This window comes from Gallus gallus, chromosome 3, assembly GCF_016699485.2.
Source record: "Gallus gallus isolate bGalGal1 chromosome 3, bGalGal1.mat.broiler.GRCg7b, whole genome shotgun sequence".
NCBI lineage: Eukaryota > Metazoa > Chordata > Aves > Galliformes > Phasianidae > Gallus > Gallus gallus.
The window spans coordinates 98,247,189-98,266,116 of record NC_052534.1 but is presented as its reverse complement, the minus strand read 5'-3'; the positions used below and the strand labels follow the sequence as shown (position 1 = coordinate 98,266,116).

The following is an 18,928-nucleotide window of genomic DNA, read 5'->3' as shown; positions in this document are numbered from 1 at the left end:
GTTGTATGCAGCTCAGAGTAATAAAAATAGATTAATACAGATTTAGAAATGCCCCAGTATAATCTTTTAGATTGTATGTATATTTAATATTTTGATCTTTCACTTCAAAACTGCGAGTTAAGCAATGAGTGAATTGGATCTGAAATACAGACAAGGCATTGCTCACATCACATTAAAAGGCATCTTAAACGTAGCAGTGGATTCCTAAACTTAGACTGAATGGGATTCTTTGTTGCTTAGAATTTGAAATGCAAAATGAATGGCCACATTACATATATTTTAAGAGGAAATGCAAATATGTAATAAATTGCCATTTAAAAAGACAACATGCAGAATTCAAACCTATCTTTTCCCCCCCCCCCCCTCAGGATTCTGTTGATTTATGCATGAAGAGGTAGTGAAGCAGTGTTGCAATGAGAGTCACTACAGAGACACAAACCCACAGCCCAAGCATAAGATCCTAGAGGCTGGATCTCCAAGGACCAACACTGAGTACACTGTTCGCCAAAATACACCTTCAACCAGTGAATTTAGTTTCAAGGAAACAGCTGCTCACCAACTTTTTGACAGAAAAATATTAAGAAGAGGGGTGGTGGAAGCAGCTTATAAATTATAACAACATTTAGCAGAGAGCTGCAGACAGAAAGCAAAGACGTTATTTTAAACGTGATCAGCTTCAACCAGAAACGTGAAAGCGTTTTCCCCTGTTGATGTCTTGCTAGAGTTGGCTGGGATAAAATTTGGGTTGCAGCTATGGACTGAAGCAACAGTGTTGAGAAACAAAGCAAACAAGCATTTACAACTCCCCCACCTGCAACCCCTTCCAACTAGCAAAGTACGATGGATGCTTTTGGTTGGCTGCAAGGCAAACATTAGCTAAAAACTCATTTAGCTAAATCCACATCCATGGCCCCTGATGTTTAAAATTTGTCATGGATTAAAGCCATGAAATAAAAATTAAAGAAATTTCAATTTGAAATTTTATTAGCATGTTGCTAGAATGGTCAACATCGATCAACAGGAGAGACTTTGTCCACACACTGAGAGAACAGCCTTCATGCACCTCCCCCCTCTTTTCTTCCTCTCTCTCACGCGCTCTTTCAGCATTAACACTATTAAAAGCCAAACAAAATACTGGCTATGGGTGTAAAGAACGCTGTTTGTTTGGAATGTTGCCATGGATCCTGCTTTCAGTCGCATCCCATGGAAAGAGGGTGCAGCCGGCTGCCCCTGTGGCAGGCTGAGCTCCCCAGCAGGGCAGAAGGAAGATAGCCACGTACCCCCGCTGAGCACTATTCTTTCCCATCCACTATAGCGAGGTCTTTGATCACTCTCAGTTTGCCACTGGCATCGATTCTGCGCTTCTCGCGTATTAGATCCTCCAGGCTGTGGAACCTCACTGTGTGCACCTTGTTCTCCGCCAAGTGGATCTTGAGATAGTACTGCTGCTGGGTGCCGGCAGCAGCCTGCAGCTCCCCCCCGGCTTTGAACTCCCGTTTCCCGAAGCGGCACCAGGCGGCGAAGCTCTCGGAGTTAGTCCAGCAGATCTCGTCGCTTTTTAAGCCCAGGTGCCCGCAGGCGTTTTGCACCACCAGCTCAGCCACCAGCGGGCGGAAGCGGTACCAGCTATTCACCACCCGGCCCACGTTGCCCGCGGGCGCCTCGTACAAGCTGTCCTGGCGGATCTGCCCCTGGTGCAGGTGGATGATCTGCCCGCTGCCCACGTACACTGCCCAGTGCGGCGGCGGCTGCTCCGACGGCCCCAGGTAGAGCAGCTCCAGCAGGTCCCCAGGCTTGCAGAGGGCAGGAAGTGCTGACACTGAGTAGACGCTCAGGTCCCCAGCCTGGGGGCCGCTGCTGACCTTGGAGAAGATGCATTCCTGGCCGCGGAAAGCGGAGAATTGGGTCTCGTTCAGCACGAGCTGGTGGTGGAGGTGGTGGGTGGGCGTCTCCTGGTCAGGGCTGCCGGAGCCCTTCACGCTGTACTTGTCTGGCTGGCCTCGCTCGTCCAGGTCCTCCTCCTCATCCGAAAAGAAGTAAGCCACCCCGACGCGCAGCTCGTCTTTCTCGATCCCCGAGGGATCCCCGGTCGGCAGCTCGCTGTAATTCAGGTGGGTGATGCGATCCAGTTGATTTCCCATCAATGACAGGGCGAGGCGAGGGCAGAAATCGCCGGATCTGGAGGAAGGGTGGGGTGGGCAGGGACAGAGAAAACGAGAGTGCAAACGGAGGGAAGGAAATGAAGAAAGAAAGAACAAAAAAAAAAAATCAAGACACATACAAAAGACTTCAGCGATTCCGCCCCGAGCACCTATTCCTCCGCCGCTCCATCCCTCCCCTCCGTGCGAGGGGGAAACTCCCGGCGCGGATCCTTCCCCCTCGCTCCCGGGGTGCAGGGCAGGGCAGTGCCCCGGGGCTCCCGGCTCCCCGGCCCAGCCCCACGCTGCAGGAGAAGGCGGCTCCTCGCCGCCCGCCGCCTCCGCGCGGGGGACGGAGTTGCTTCGGGAGCCTCCGCTCTCCGCTCCGCAAGGGAGAGGGCAGAGGGAGCGCTGGGAGGGGCTGGCCCGGAGGGTCCCGAGCCCACTCGCAGCCGAGCTAAGCCGCTGTACGTGAGAGCAGGCGGCTGGAGAAGCAGGCGGCCTCGCAGCTGCTACCCGTGTCTGCCCGCTCGAGCCTCGCATCTCGGCCAGGACCTCGCAAGGAGGAGGGAGAAAGAAAAAAAAAAAAAAGAAAAAAAAAGAAAAAAAAAAAAGCCCACTCTGTCCCCAAAAGGAGTCCCTCTCTCACCCCCCTCCGTACCCGTGGTCGCCCAGCGGGTCGTCAGAACCCCCCCCCAAACTCCTTTAAAGTCGTCCTGTCCCCATGGGCGCCGCAGAGGAGGTGAGCTCCGTCCTCCCCGCTGCGCGCCCGGCTCCTCCGCCCGCGCCGCCCCGCTCCGCTGTGGGCTGCTCGGCCCCTCCGGCGGAGCCTAAGTACCGGCGGCTCCGCTCCCGAGCCCGCCCCGGCCCCGCTCATTGGCCGCGCCGCGCTGCGCTGCGCCCGGTGGCGAAGGCTGTAGCGGGGCTCCGCGGCGTCACCGTCCGGCCCGGCCTCGCTGTCCCCCAACGCTCCGTGGTCCGATTTCGGCGCCTCGTGGCTGGCTCCTGGCTGTGGCACGGAGATCGCTCGGTGTGGGCGAGGCAGGGCTATCCGGAGAGAGGGTTCAAGCAGTGCGCGCACCTCCAAGAGAGCCCTGCAACTGAAAAGAAAGCAGAAAAAAAGTAACGTCCATGATAGGAAAAACGCCCTGGATTTAGCTGGAGGGTTGTATGTATCTGAGAATTTCGTCATCCCTCAAGGAAATGAGCACTCATCTAACTTCAGGAACCTCTGTGCGATCTGAGCTCTGGATGTCCCCACAGTCAGATAAAACTGACCTTTCCCATGGGCTGTTCTGCTCACCTATTGCACAGCCCATTTTAGGAAGGAATGAGTGCCTGTCTTTTACCATCACCAGCACACTGAAATGTTGACGTTAGCTGTGGTGACTCCTAGCCGTGGTTGTCTGTCCACATCTGGCTGCAGCAGCAGTTGCAGGTTGTCCTAAGAATTGACTAGAAGATGGGCTATGGCTTGTCTTACATAAAACATAAGATTGCCTGATGGTAGCAGTCCATCTTTTCCTAAAATACGTCAAATCTAAAATCTACCATCTGTAGTAGTTAATACCAGTACATATTTTACATATAATTTTGCACATTATGGAATCAAGGCTCAGGAATAATTAGCTGTTGTGAACAAAATTTCCCTATAAGATTGTGTTAGCGATGGGATTGTAACCTTAGTTTTTCAGAGAGCTCTTATCATGGGAACTTCTGAGAAGAACTTAAATATTAAGGCATTTCATGAAAAAAAACTAATGTAATTATTTGATTCATATGTGAGTCATATAAAAGCACCATTTTTACCTATTCACAGTGGAAATAAATTCGTCATACAGACATAAATATTTCTATTTTCAGTGCTTGTGGATACTAACCATCTTCATTTCTGACTCCCCAACTTAGACTTTGTTCACAGTCCAGTCTTTGGTTTTGGTTAAATAAGAAAAATAATGCTGTTGCTTTATTCTCATGATAGAGGCATGCAGCTGTACCTATAACGAGTTCCCATTCTTCGCGGTTAAAATTTCATGCCTAGGTTTATATGGGTCAAATACTGGATTTCTTATGTAGACATGGGTTTACTTCAAACGAACCTTTAATTTTCCCATTCAAATATTTATATGGCTATCTTTCTAGGAGAGTATTTTGTTTCTCATTAATTTTTTAACATAGGCAAAGGCATCAGATCATAAATGGAAGGGAGAAAAGGGTGTGTTCAGTGGTGTGACATTCTAAGACTGACCAGTTATTTTTCACTGTGGCAATTATAGTATTTTGTTGGTTAAGACTTCATGTTTCATAAATTCAGGGACTACAGTCTCAGACTCATGGGTGTCTGTGAGCTGCTGGTTTACAGCAGTTCAGGATGCAGCATTCAGGGGTCTGTAGAATTAGAGATTGAATTTAAAGTAAAAATGTGTATCTAAAAATGATTATATCCTAAAACATGTGTTGAAAAGTTTCACAGGACTAGGCATAGTGGATGTTACAAACCTCTGAAACTGTTTAGATGCTTTTGTCATGATTGTCAGAAATTACACATTCTTTTATGGCATAATCTTCATCAACTGCAACATTTTAAATTAAGTTATGAATACAGCCTAATAGATTTATCATTTAGGCTGGAAAAGAGCGTAAGATATTTAGATTCTTTTTTCCTAACTGTTAATGCGTTCCATTGTTAAAGCAAGCCCAAGCAGAAGGTCATTTTCCATCGAAACATTCTTCATCAACAGTTTCTGTTTTCTAAACAGTTTATCTTTTCTTGTTTAAAGTCTGCATCATTTTAGGTTGCACTCACAGTTCACACTTCCCACATTTGCCAATCATCAAGGCTATGCGGAGTAATTTTTAGACAGTTCCAAACAAACAATACATTATTTCATCTTTTCCATGCAAAATAGTACAGAACAAATTTCTTCAGTGAACTGCATGGTACAGAAGGAATCAGTCTGGGTTCAAGAAAGACTACACTTCTAACTGGATGGAATAGCCCCAGCCAAATTTTAACCATTTTCTTTGCGTTCCCCATGCTTTTGAAAGTCTGCTCAATGAGCGCATCCCATCTCTTGCTGAAGCATTTACCCCTGTTCAGGACACCTTCAACACCCATTTCCTACTTACATTTCAGTTCTGGCTGCAGTCTGTCTCATCAGTGTTTTATGCTCTTCCTCTGTCCCTCAAGAAGGACTTTTTTTTTCTCAGTTTCTCTCCAAGTGTAAGGAATGTGCCATAAAACAAAGCAAAACAAATGCCAGAATAAATGTAGTTATATAAAACTGTCAGGATAGAAATTATGTAAACCAACAGCTTGAAGTAAACCTCTCAGTTTGAAAGCTTCTGTTGGTGTTAGAGAATGTTACAACAGTACAGCGTCCACAGAAGTGTATTTCTGTGGCCTACTGCTTGTTTTGACTGAGCTATTCTGATGAATACATTTATCATCTCCTTTAGGCATTTTATTTTTTGGGAGCTCATGGAGACTTCCTTAGCATGGCAGTTAGTGCAGGGTTGGCTTGGCTGCTCTCAGATCACAGCACTGGCAGCACAGTGTCACTCTGCTCACACTTGTGTTCACCAGCTTCAGCCTCATTAACCAGGGACATAACCTTGTCTTGCACCAGGACATAGGAATTTGCCATTAATCCATCCTTATTAACTCTAACATATTTTTCCTCAGACTAAGTGTAGGAAAGAAATCTGACAATATCATCATCTCTAGCTTTGTCCTGTTATACTATACTCCAAAGCAGTGAACTTACATTTTTCATGGCTATTTTTCCTTTTGTGCATTTTTCCACCCTTGGCATTTTGTCAGTCTTGCATTTATGTTTAATTTAATACACTGAAAACTCTTAAAATATGTAATAAAGTTGATACTCCGTAGCTTATTTTTTTAAACTTGTTTTTTAAATACTTTCATCATCTTGCCGTGAGCTCAGCTTTTAAGCCTCGGGCCCCTGTTGCTGAAAGTGGAGCTGAAACCTATATTAATTTAAATGAGTGAACGTTTGTGCAGAAAAAAAATTGGCAACACATGTTTCAATAAACAAGCAGAGACAAAAATTCATGACAAGTGTTGAAACTTGACTATGTTTTATAAACTTCCTCTTTATCATAGAAATCCATCCATGGTAGCACTGAGTCTCAAACGTCCAGTAGTTTACCTCTATTTGTATTGTAGCCTGGTCTGCCCAATTGACATACCTAGTCATAATGGGTACCAGGAAGGATCTTCTTTACCCTAAACTCTCCAATGTGCCAAACTCCAGTTGTTATTCGACTATACATACGCATTCTTTGTCTGTTTCCTATACCTTCTTTACAATCTCTATCTAAGGCATCAGAAACAAATGATGCTAGTCCTTTGAGAAACTTGTTATCTGGACCACAATTGGTGTAGATGTTAGAGTTGCTTATTTTGCAAACATCTTCACGTGCAAATTGCCTATATACTAAGGCAAGGCCATAATGCCCAGGTTTGAGTAAAAGTGTGGTTTGCCAGCCCTATAACAGCAATGACACTACATAAGTATATACAGTTTCTACAGTATCTAGTTTGACAGCATCCAGGGATTTTGATTTTTGAGCTTTGGACAGCTTCAATAATTTTTTGTCCAATGATGTTGAAACATAAAGAGTGAAAACTCGCTAATGTGAATAACTGTGGCCAGAGATTTGCCCTTTTCCTTTTTTCTCCACTTCTGCTGACTTCTGCTTTCTTTGCGCTTCTTGCATTCATGGGGCACTTGAAAGTGAAATTGGCCAGAGGCTGTTTCCCAGCCCTGAGGGAGATTATAACTATATACCTGCTCAGCTGAACTCTAAGCTCCAAAACTGGTAGCTGCATCCAAGCTGCCTATTAGGAATTACTCCAAACCCATTTTAATCCCTACGGTGTATAGAAGAATATTAGCCAGCCTGTGCCAAAGCTTTTCAAGAGGCCATGCTACCGATTTAATAGTATAAGAAATACCGTTCCAGTCCATGGCCCTGTGACCTGGTTCTTTATGGCCAACTGTTTACACTTAGCTTCTGAAGGAGAGGTGAGGCATGACCCAGTGTTTTTGTCGTTCTTGTTGTTGTTTTCTTTTTTTTTGTCAGATATCACTTGTAAAGACCCAAACTTAATTTCTTCATCCTGCTTAATTGATATAACCAAAAAGACACTGTATAAAAGATTTTGAGGAGGGGTTGGAAGAGACAACTGCCCTTTTAAGTGTATTTATCTCCAGAAGACTTATGCAGATAGGATTCTACACCAGTAAGGTATATCCCTTTCCAGCTGTCAGGAGGCAGGGTGTCAGGAAGGAGCAGGATGTGGGGACCTCACTACCAGCACAGTCTGCAGGTGAGCTGTTGAACAGAGCAAACCTGGGGAACCAGAATCATCCGAGGCCTACCCAGAACTTATGGCAGCCAGGCAAGGCCTTGCCAACACAGGCTAGCCAACAGCCCAGCCTAGGCATCAGGGGATGAAGCCCCAGCTGAGCCTCCTCAACATTCTGTCATTAACTTCACTTTTCTTCCAGACGTCTGCTCTAAGGTTATCAGAGCTGATCTTGAATGCAAGCAACAAACTCTGAGAAAGCAGAGGAAGAGCTTGTAGATCGTATTCATTCACTGAGTATGAAAGAACTAGCTGAGGGACTAGATTTTCATTTAGATGTCTGTCTCTGCACCACATCGAAACTGAATGCATAGGTTTTGGGGATAAGGGGTGGGAGAGGCTGCTCTTAAATTAGTTACTCTCTTTAGTGGTGCTTTTTTAAGTGTTACAAAATGCTCTGACATACCACCATTTTCACATAGATACAGAAAAACAAAAAATAACAACAAGAGCACACTCTAAGTTGACACGACAACATTCAAATGAGGAAAACTTGATTATTCATAGCAGAACATTGCTTATTCACAGCAGAACAAAATAACCTTATGCAGTTTGTTATTTTGTTCAGGAGCATAGTCTGAAAATTCATATTATTTACATAAATTTCGTTTTACTTTTTATCTCCATTAGGAAATGAAAGAAAACATAGCCTAGCCTCATTTGAGCCTAACCAAATGTTTGTTAGCCACAGCACCTATTGGGTTTTTTTGTGTCTTTTTTCTTTGGTGACTATGAATTTGAAAGTTTTTGGTAAAGTAACCCTGGTCTTAAATTTGTTAATTCAATTATGCATTAGTAAAATTAGGTTCAGTGTTACAGGAGAATTTTTATCCTTTTTTATTTTTTTTCTTTCCCCTGTAAAGGTGCAGTTTTCCATTGTATTTAATCATGAATAAGATGTACATCAGCAGTGAGCTTTAACCCCCAACTACATACTCCTTCTTTTATGGCTGATCTTGTGATCATGTAGTTACAGTATGAGTTTAACTTTGCAACACAGCTGAAAAAAATGTTGAATATGTGCCAGGTGAAAAACAGATCTCTTTTAAAGGTGTTGGCACTTCATAGTTGGTGCTCAGAAACTGTCAGGAATATCAGTCCCTTCTGAATATATCCTTTTGACATGGCTTTTATTAGAAGTGGTTACATTGTTTCTATGGTAAAATGATGATGATAGTGCCAACTTAGAAGGGAAATTCCTATAGTCTCTTCTAGCTTAAACCACAAGTAAATATAAAGTAAAAATGACTTCATAACTTTATCATAGGAAAAATGTCTCCAGAAACTCATGTAGCTTCAGAAAATAAGCTGATAGGGGGAAAAAAAAAAAAAAAAAAAAGGGTATTTATAATCATCTTTTAATATAGTCTTATTAAGAGAAAGGACCACTGTCACATGGCAAATCAATTTTTGATGTCTTTCCTCAACTAGCATTTTATAACTTCATGAAAAACTTCCCTAATCAGTATTACAGATTGAAAAACTTTCAGAAATATCTGGCCATAAGGAGTAAAGTAGTAATGGTTCTTCACATAAAATGACATTTTCAGTGTAGGACTCTTTACTAATGAACTCTGTCCCTAAATGATCTAATGAGAAATCCATAATAAAGATATATCCAAATACCTACTGGTTACTCAGGTAATTGCTTGGCCCTTTTATTTTTCACATATTCTTTGTGATACTTTATTAAGTCATTGTTCTCTAAATGCATTCTATTATAATTCTCCTCATTTTTAATAACATAATATTCTTGCTGCCCTGAAGGACTCATATGAAAATTAAAATGTTTAAGTAAAATGGGCACTCAACGTGTCTTTCTATTAGGGTAGTTAATATTTTATAAAATATTTTTATCTGTTAAGCTTTTAATACCTCAACTCCAAAAATGACTTAAATATTATAAGCAATAACATATACCCCTTGACTGAGTAGCAAAGAAGAAATTCAATCTTTGTTGTCGTTGCTATTCATAAACTATTTGAGCTGCACTCTCGTAGTTTATGATGTTAGCTGAGCCCTTTTGACTGAGTTACAGAACTAGATTCAGTACTGGAATCATTACTTGCCATATATAAATACCTTTTGGAGTTAGCCTCTATTTTCCTTTTTCAGATACGGAGCCCAATCCTGGAGACTTCAGCCATTCAAAACTTATATCAATTATACTTCCACACCAGCCTCCTCCTGCCTATAATACAGAGAAGCCTGTCACCAGGGACATGCACACTATTTCCTTTGAAGCCAAGGAGATTGCTGTGTGCATTCAAAGAAAGAAATACAGCTTCAAATGCTTAGAAATGACAAATTTATACAATTAGAATTCATTCTGTTTTCAAAAGTGTATAAGTTGTGAATAAAACCATTGAGATTCCACAGTGGTGCTTTTAAAAATAGATTTCTGCTCAAAAATGAATTTAAGTAACCCAGGCTTGTAAATTCATCACTATTCCCAGTAAAAAATTGCAAACATTTGGCAGCCTCTAAACTTATCCTCAGGTCTGAAATGTGAGTAGTGGCTCTTCATATTCATCATTCTCACAGCTAAAAGGCTGGCTGACCTAATTAGACTTGCAAGTTAAACTTATTATCTACGTCTTTTTGTGATCCGTATGAACTTATTGTTATCAAAAATTTTCAGAGATGTGTGCCACTCGACTTTAACCAGTGATTTTATGTATAATGCATAAATGATTATAGACTACAGCTCGTTGTATTTAGCTGTGTTGTTTCTTCAGTAGCAATGGAAGTAAAAAGCCGTGCAACACCGATATTTATCCCTTTGTTTAGATGATGCAACATGACTTGAATATGTTTGGTGTAGGATGCATAAGGTGTGAAAGTATTTTACCTTAACATCTTTATAGTTTTGTATTTTTTATTTTTAGAGAGCAGAAATGAATGCAATTTTGGAAGAGAATAAAATGTACTACAAGAAAAATAACTCTCAAATTGTGATTTGAGACAGGATTCTTTTTGTACCTGTTTGTTTTCTTCTCATCTGTACTACAAAGTCCCTCTAAGTGTCCATGGCCATGTCACTGAGGGCCAGGTTGGTGCTTTCAATCATTACTTAAAGAGAAAGAAAAGAAAGCTCTCTTCTATTTTAAAAAACAAGTGTCAAACTTTGTAAGATATCCTACTGTTATTCATCTTAATTTGAAAAATCTGGGTTCAGTTATTTATGTAGTCACAGGTTTAATTCTGTGTCATCTCCTTTAAGTGTATCTACTCATTAGACATGCTAGAGACTATCTGGCTATTCTCCAGTTATCAAGTTGTAACCTTTCCGGTGAGAAAATGATTCAAGGAAGCACGAACAAAGCTTTTAACTAAGTGATTAGAGTACTCACCTTAAGGCAAGGAAACTGGGGTTCCTATTTCTGTTCCAGTAGTTCAAAGACTACTTGATGTAAAAATGGAAATAGCCTTGAGATGAGAATGTTTCCTGTGTAATAGGTGCCTCTTTCTTTCCTATGAAACATAAAAAACCCTCTGGATCCTACTTTCCTGAAAACTCCTAGTTACAAAGAGAGTGGTCAAGAGCATCACCATTTGTGGCAGCAGTGTTTTACAACAAGAAGGTTGGATGCTGTGCCCTGTGGAGGATGGTCAGTGCTGCAGAGCACAGCTCAGGGCTCCAGGGAGTTCACTAGGATTTATCACAATTACACTTGATTCTTCTGTGTTGCTTAGATTCAGGAAACATTAGTTACTTTAATGCAACACACATTCATAGTAAAAGACTTGGACTCAAGGTGCTAAATAATATAGGGAGAATTGTACCTTGCTAGAAATGAAAAAAAAAAAAAAAATAAAAATCTGTGGCAATGTGAGATGGTAATTTAGGATACAGAAGACAGTAGTGCAGCAATCTCAGGGCAAGTCTGGGGATATGTTGTAACACCATTAAAATGAAACAGTGATGTTAATAGATCTCTGCAGGGAACATGTAAGTGAAGTGCAACAAACATGGGATAAGAAGATACTATAAGAAATGAATTTAAATGATATTACTTACATATTACTTAACGAGTGTTCACATGGGTTGATAGTGGTAGGACAAGAGGGAAGTTTTAAACTAAGACAGGGGAGGTTTAGGTTAGATATTAGGAGGAAGTTTTTCCACACAGAGGGTGGTGACGCACTGGGACAGGTTGCCCAAGGAGGCTGTGGATGCCCCATCCCTGGCGGCATTCAAGGCCAGGCTGGATGTGGCTCTGGGCAGCCTGGTCTGGTGGTTGGCGATCCTGCACATAGCAGAGGGGTTGAAACTAGATGATCTTTGAGGTTCTTTTCAACCCAGGCCATTCTATGATTCTATGATTCCATGATTCTATGATACATGCTTGTTTCATTTCGCTTACAAACTCTCTAGATGGTCAATTACATTATTTTGAATGTCATTAGATTCAAATGGTCAATAATACAAAATATGGACGAAATGCCAGGTGTGAATTCCCATGCAGCTCTTGGGTTGTATTTGCCCTGTACAGGAGAACTGCTAATGATAAGAGACCTTTGAAGGCTCTGAGTCTCAGGATAAACTTACAGTGATTGTTTTGCTCTGACCATCTTATGTGGAAGTTTTCATCTGAGATTGATAACCCTGTGTCTGGGATGTGATGAAGTTTGCAGCTGCGCAGGCCTGACATAGCCAGTGATTCAGCTCAGTCAAGGAATGCCACTTTTGAATTGTGCTGCCTCCAAAACATTGCTGGTCATTTAAAACAAACACGCAAACGAAAACAAAGTAACCTATGAAAAAAGATAATTTTATATTGACTGAAAAGTTTATGCTCTGTTAAGAGAAGGGGGCTTTTAATCATACGTTTTTATGTATGAAACATAGGTAAGCAGGTGGAAAGTGACTCTTTCCTCTGTCTTCCAAAGGTGGTTTTCTTCCTCATTTAAAAAAAACCACTAAATGCTAATATCAAAATAAAATATTCAGAATTTTCAAAAATGCAGATTATCTTTTTGACTATGACTTTTCATTCAATTTAACTTGGATTTGAAAAATATTTCTGATAAATGAGTAATATATTTCTTGGTACACAGAGTATTTGCCAAAAGAAAAAAAAGTATAGCTGTTCTATTAAGCCATCTTGACAGCAGTATGTGAGCTTGGACTATGACTACAATCTTACATTGTCTGGACACATGAAATAGTGTGTTCCAAAATCAGAGACAGAAAATTCCTTTCCCATTCCTTCCCTCCAACACTATTGGCTTACAATGTGATTAGTTGAGAACTGCAGAAATAAACTAAGTTGATAAAGGGGAAAGACTCCTCAAAGAACCAACTGTAGTGATTTAAACTGAAAATGGTGCAAGTCACATATATTCATTACACCCTTAATTATGCTCATGATTCTTAACTAATAATTTATTTAGTACATTTTTTCCTTTTTAATTTCCTTTTAAAAATATATCTATTTTTTACCATTCAGAAATAGCTTATGGGTGATAACTCTTTCCTTAAATGTATTGATTGGAGAAAAAATTTTTGGAAACTTTCCATGAACTGAAATTGCTTCTTGTTTTAATCTTAAATGTTTTATTAAATGTACTTTTCCTCATGAGCAGAAGCTTGTCAAAAATACCTAAGATATGAAAATGTTTTGGTTGCATGTGACTCAAAATCATTTGTGAAGTTCTCAGTGTAAGAAAAATAATGGGAATTTTCACGGTTCCAAGATACAGTTACTTTAAGTGCATGAGATCAGTACAAGACAGATGGAAGAGAGAGAACTCAAACAAATTCAAAGGAGAAATATAACACCATATTTTCTTACTATAAAATAATTAACTATTATAAAATAATTTACATAATAATACAATATTTACAATATAAAATAAGCATTGTATTAAATGCACTGTAAAATACTCTGAATGTATTGTACAGAACAGGCAACTCAATGGTTTTCCATTTAGCCAAAACAAAAAATAAAAATAAACATTCATTATCTAATCTTCTCCTTCCTGAACAACTTCTCTGCATGCTGATAGATCACATATATCATTCCACAGTCTCCTAGAAACTTTATTCTAGCACTTCACTATTCTTACCATATTACTTTTACTTACATTAACATTTTCCAATATTCCGATTCCAATCTCAGCCTTTGTTACATTTTAAATTCATCAGTTCTTTTATTTATTAGGGCATGGAGAATTTTTTCCTTTTCTTTTCTTTTTTTTTTTTCTTTTATGTACTTGCACCCTCTTATATACTTAAATTAACTCCCCCTTTAGATTTTTAATTTATTTTTTAGTTTTATTTATTTGAGCTAAAGAGTCCTAATTCATTTAGTCTTGAGTTATCCCCAGTTCTGTTTCCTATAATCCAGTTGTTTTTAATATTCTACTGAGCTCTCTTCAAGTTTATATCTTTCACTACAGTGCCCAAAATTGGAAAAAAAGAAATCCAACTGAGACTTTAACAGAGCAGGGGGGAGCAGGAGAACTGTTTACTGGCTACTTGCCTATTCTATACCTTTCAATATGGTGTCATATTTAATTAAGGTGTATACCTTTTTCCAAAGGTGTGGCACTCTCGATCCACTTTTATATTGTAATTCAACTACAACTTTTTCAATGAAACAGGTTATTTTATAAATCCCTATTTTTAGCCTTAAAATTTTGGAATCTTTGAAAGTCTTGTAAATCACTACAACTTGCTTCTTTGCCCTAGTGATTACATACACCAGTTATTTCCTCCTGGAAAAACGCTGTATCACAAAATCTCATGTTCACAGAGCAGTTAATTTGTATAAGCTGAAAGATCCTGAAAACAAGTTGAACTCCGTGGAGAGCATTTGAATTAAGACTTAAGTAGTAGATGTTCCCTCTACATAGGAGCAATTTGCGTGCCACAGCTGATACCCAGTACTTAGAATTCACTGAATCTTCCCCTAGGTAAAATTCATTTGTGGAAATGGCCTGATAAATAGAGATTTCAGCATAATTAATGTGAAAGCTTTTAAAAAATGGGGTACGTAGGGATATCTGGAAGTCAATCTAGTCTATCTTCTGTGTAAAATGAGATTAACATTAGTGTGTTTTTTTCTGACTGTGCCTTGTAAACCTTGAAAGACAGAGATTTCGCTACTTCTCAGTCTGTTTCAGTCTTAAGTTACTTGCATAATGAGAAAGCTTTTATTATAGTTCTGTTTGAATTTCCAAAGCTGCAATTTGTGGCAACTGCTTCTCGTTGTCTGTTGTTACAGAGATAGCAGTGAGGTGCTGGTACAGGCTGCCCAGAGAAGCTGTGGATGCTCTGTCCCTGGAGGTGTTCAAAACCAGGTTGGATGGGGCCCTGGGCAACCTGGTGCAGCACCAGATCTGGAGGTTGGTGGCCCTGCCTGTGACAGGGGGTTTGAAACTTGATGTTCCTTGGGGTCCCTTCCAACCCAAGCCATTCTATGATTCTATGAGTCTATGAGTCTGCCACGAAAGTGAAGAGTTTAACCCTGTCATCTTTGTAACTGTGCTGTTAAATTATCCCTTAGCCTTCTCTTTGCCAGACTGTATAGATGCAAGCTCCTCCATTTCTTATGGGTCACATGCTCTAAGTCCCTAAACATCATTTGCTTTCTAATGGACCCTGTCTATTTTCCCCACACTTATACTGAGCTGTACAGCCCAAAATTGGATGTAGTACTCCAGTTGCAGCCTTGCCAGTGATGTATGGAGTGACTTACAAAGTACTGGACTCATTCCACAAGTGTAGCTCAATATGCACTTTATCTCATATTCACTTCTGCTCATATTCAGCATGAAACACCCAAACACTTTTAAGAAGATGCTGCTCAGCCATACTTGTGAGGGTATTCCACCTCACATGCAGAATTTATCACTTCTTGAACTTCACAAAGCTTCTGTTGGCACAGTCTTCAGGTTTCTCGGGGTCCCAGTACTGAATCTGGATCATCTGGTGCATTGAACACTTCCTCCACAAGTGTTCTGAAGGAGTGTTCTGTCTCATCATCCAAGAGAAGATACTGAACTGCACCAACTCTGCTAGCCAACCCTGGAGGACTTCATTCTCTACCAGTCTTATGACCTCAAGCAGTTGAATATTTTGTTGAAACCCACTGGTGGAGCCACTTTTCAGTCCAGTTAAAAAATGATTTGTCCTACCACATATCCTCAGACTCCAAATGATAATGTGAAATATACTGCCAAATGCCTCACTGAAGTGAAAGTTACGGGAACTGTTATCCTTTATTTTCACAGTCAGTCATTCCTTCAGAGAAGGCAATTATATTAGTCAGATATGACTTACCTTTGTAGATCTGTGCTGAATGTTCCTGATAGCTTTCTTGTCATGTTCGTACTCATAAATGGATGCCAGCAGGATATACATACTCCATCTTACCAGGGATGGTGCTTACTTTGGCCACGTGATAGTGGCCTCAATATCTCAATATCTCAATATCCTCAATTTGAGGATAGTTTCCTCAAATTGTCCTTCTTACCATTTTTGAAAATATACCTCATCTGTCATCAGCATGATTTTTAAAAGTAACAGCTTTACATTTACATCAGCCAACCCTTTTACAGCTCTGGGTATCTCTTCAGGTTCTGTAGGCTGAATAACCCGTGTTTTTCTAAGCAGTACTTGCCTGTTGCTACCTTACCGCTTTTCTGCCTAAACCATGCAGACTTGCCTGGTAAGATTGAGGCAAAACCAAAGTTGTCCTATTCCTTCATTGCCAGCTTATCATCCCCATCCATCAATATTCATTTATTCAGTTGCTGAGTTCCTTTTTCTTCATTTTGCACCAAAAGAGATGATTAGGTCGTCAAGAACATTAAATGCTGCAGTATTACTTAGTAATTATTATTATTGATAATGTGTCATTTCATTACCAACAGTGGCCCCACTGTCCCCTAAAAATTATTTTTCTGTGGGTGAGACTTGTTCAGAAATAAAGGGGGTTAGTATTTCCAACTAAGTGACTACGTTTAGTGGATGCGTTTGATATCTCTCTGATATTCCTTCTGCTAGTAGGATATTCATTAACCACACAGGAGATTTTGGCTCCTTGCCTTGCCAAGAAAGTTTGCTATCTGTTTATCATCTTGGTCCATCTCCTTTAGACAGTACAGTCATGTGATGTGTAGCATCATCCGTTGATTTGAGGCCTAGGACGTGCACTGTGCACCACACTAAGAACTCTGTTAGGCCAAATGAGGCTCTAGCAAAGCTTTTTTTTTCTGAGAACGCAAACATGAGTTCTCCCCCCATGCCCCAGTGTTTAGATCTGTTGAAATTTCTTCACATTTTAAGTAGATGTTAGAAAAAGCACCTTCATTTCAAACGTGAGGTTTGAGCTTCAAAGCACGGTTCAACTTTATGAAATGAGGTTGTGAATATTTTTAGGTTAATTTTTCCCTAATTCAGTTCCCTAGAATGGTTCAGTTGTTTGATTGATTGTTGCCCGCCAAAGAAACAGCCTCAGGCAGGCATCTGTCATAAAAAAAAAAGAAAAAAAAAAAAAGAAAAAAAAAAGTCATCCCAAATTATTAATATTTTGCAAAATTATATGCTATGAAATAAAGGACTTGAAAAATGAAACATCAGGGAGCCACAGTATTGTATTATACTACTACATTCCTTCACTAATAAATTATTGGTAATGACTGTATATTTGATAAACTTCTTGAACTACATATATAACTATTTATAAATGGGTGCACAAATTTGGTACCAAATTGCTTTGGGTGTGTGTAGTTCTTTGTTACAATGCCTAGGCACAAAAGATTTGTAATAAAAGTGAAATGGCACTCTGTATTCAGGATGCCCATGCTTTTTTGTTTTGATGTCTCAGCTTTCATTTTATTTTTGTTGTTTCTTTCATCTTTAATTTTACTGAGAGATTCATATTAGATGCACTATTAATCCCTGTAACACTACCTTCCCTTTTTCTGCACAGTATGAGAAATTTCTTGCTTCAATAGAAATAATAAAGTGTAAGATTATTTTCGACACTAAATATGTGAATAAACAAATAAACAATGTGATTTTTCTGAGATCTCTATGCACTGTAATTTTCTTCCAAAGTTTTCACTGATGCATTAGGACTGAGAGGAATGAACAATGAACAACACCAAAAGCTTTTAAGCAATGATTTTGGTCATGTACTTTATAACCTGAGAATTCTCAGCATGCAGCACATTATAGCACATATTGCACTGGAAAATACACAGAAATGTGAAGTATAGTAACTGGACCTTTGTAGGGGTTTGACGTACATTAAATGAAACATAATTCCAACATGTTGATGAACTTCAGAAGAGGCAATTAAATGTCTCACTGATGATGGTTAATGGGACCAATTAGAGATTGAAATGTGAATGGTACAGTTATGATGCCTACAGCTGAGAGGGATGCAGGAGGAAGGGCAACAGCAGATTGTGAATGCCTACTGGAAAAACTACTAGCTTGAGATTTGGGTGGTTTTTTTTGTTGTTGTTGGTTTTTTTTCAGTTGTTGAGTGAAGGAGAAGCTGATTACAAATACTGCTTCACTTTGAATTAAATTGTGTATCATATTCTTTCGGTAATTTTATTTATTCTGTAGACCTTATCACAGCTGCACTACGCTCAATGAAGTCAAAGAAAAATTCAGACTGTAGTAGAGAAATTTCAGCTGTAATATTTCTACATAGCTACAGTATATGGAAACTCATAGGGCTTTGATAGTGTTGATCACTGTTAGCAAAATTATCTGATGAACATGAGGCATCAATTCAAACCTGTGAGTGACAGCAATAATCCATGTACAGAGAAAATTAAAACTGAAGGAGTATTTCGGGACCTATCCATCGGCTGGCACAAGGTGGTGTGTTTCTATGTTAGGTAATGCAGTGTTTTTGCAGCTGAAATATTTTCTTCTATTAAAAATAATGACCATTTCAATCGTTAATCTTTTCTGAAATAAGAAATTACTTTTTTGTGTTGTTTGTTTTGGTTTTTTTTAAGCAGTGCTGGGGCATTTGCTGTTGTTGTTGTTTGTTTGTTTGTTTGTTTTAAGCAGTGCTGGGGCATGAAGAAATTGGAGTAAGTGTTCAATATGTATGTGTACAAATATTTGACTTTTTTTTTTCTTTTTTTTTTCCAGAAGTAATGCAAAGGTGATTAGAACATATACTAGAGAAGTAATTCTCCCACAGTTTGAACAGAAACTGTCTAGCTTGTTATGAACTCACTGCATAAAGCAGTACTAAATAAATATAAAATGACTCTGTTTTGCTCTGGAAAGATATAGGTTACATTACAAGACAATGGAGATCAGTGCTATGGGTTTTGGTGAAGATACTTCTAACATGAGCCATTTTACCTAAGGTGAAATTATTGTCTATTAAGGCTTCATCTGGACTTACTC

At 39.7% G+C, this 18,928-nt stretch overlaps 1 protein-coding gene across 4 annotated transcripts; it reads right to left on the bottom strand.

Annotated features, from left to right (window-relative positions):
* Positions 1-356: 356 nt before the first annotated feature.
* FAM84A (family with sequence similarity 84 member A) lies at positions 357-3,042 on the bottom strand. Of its 4 annotated transcripts, none has more exons than XM_025149182.3 (2): positions 2,977-3,042; positions 357-2,178 (listed from the first exon to the last, which is right to left on the bottom strand). In XM_025149182.3, exon 2 carries the CDS (start codon positions 2,139-2,141, stop codon positions 1,293-1,295), a length of 849 nt encoding a protein of 282 aa, XP_025004950.1. In that variant the 5' UTR covers positions 2,142-2,178; positions 2,977-3,042; the 3' UTR covers positions 357-1,292. The 4 variants fall into 4 exon arrangements, with proteins under 4 accessions (XP_025004950.1, XP_419958.1, XP_046795251.1 ...); XM_419958.8 differs by lacking the exon at positions 2,977-3,042 and adding an exon at positions 2,800-2,942; XM_046939295.1 differs by lacking the exon at positions 2,977-3,042 and adding an exon at positions 2,655-2,690.
* Positions 3,043-18,928: the final 15,886 nt, after the last annotated feature.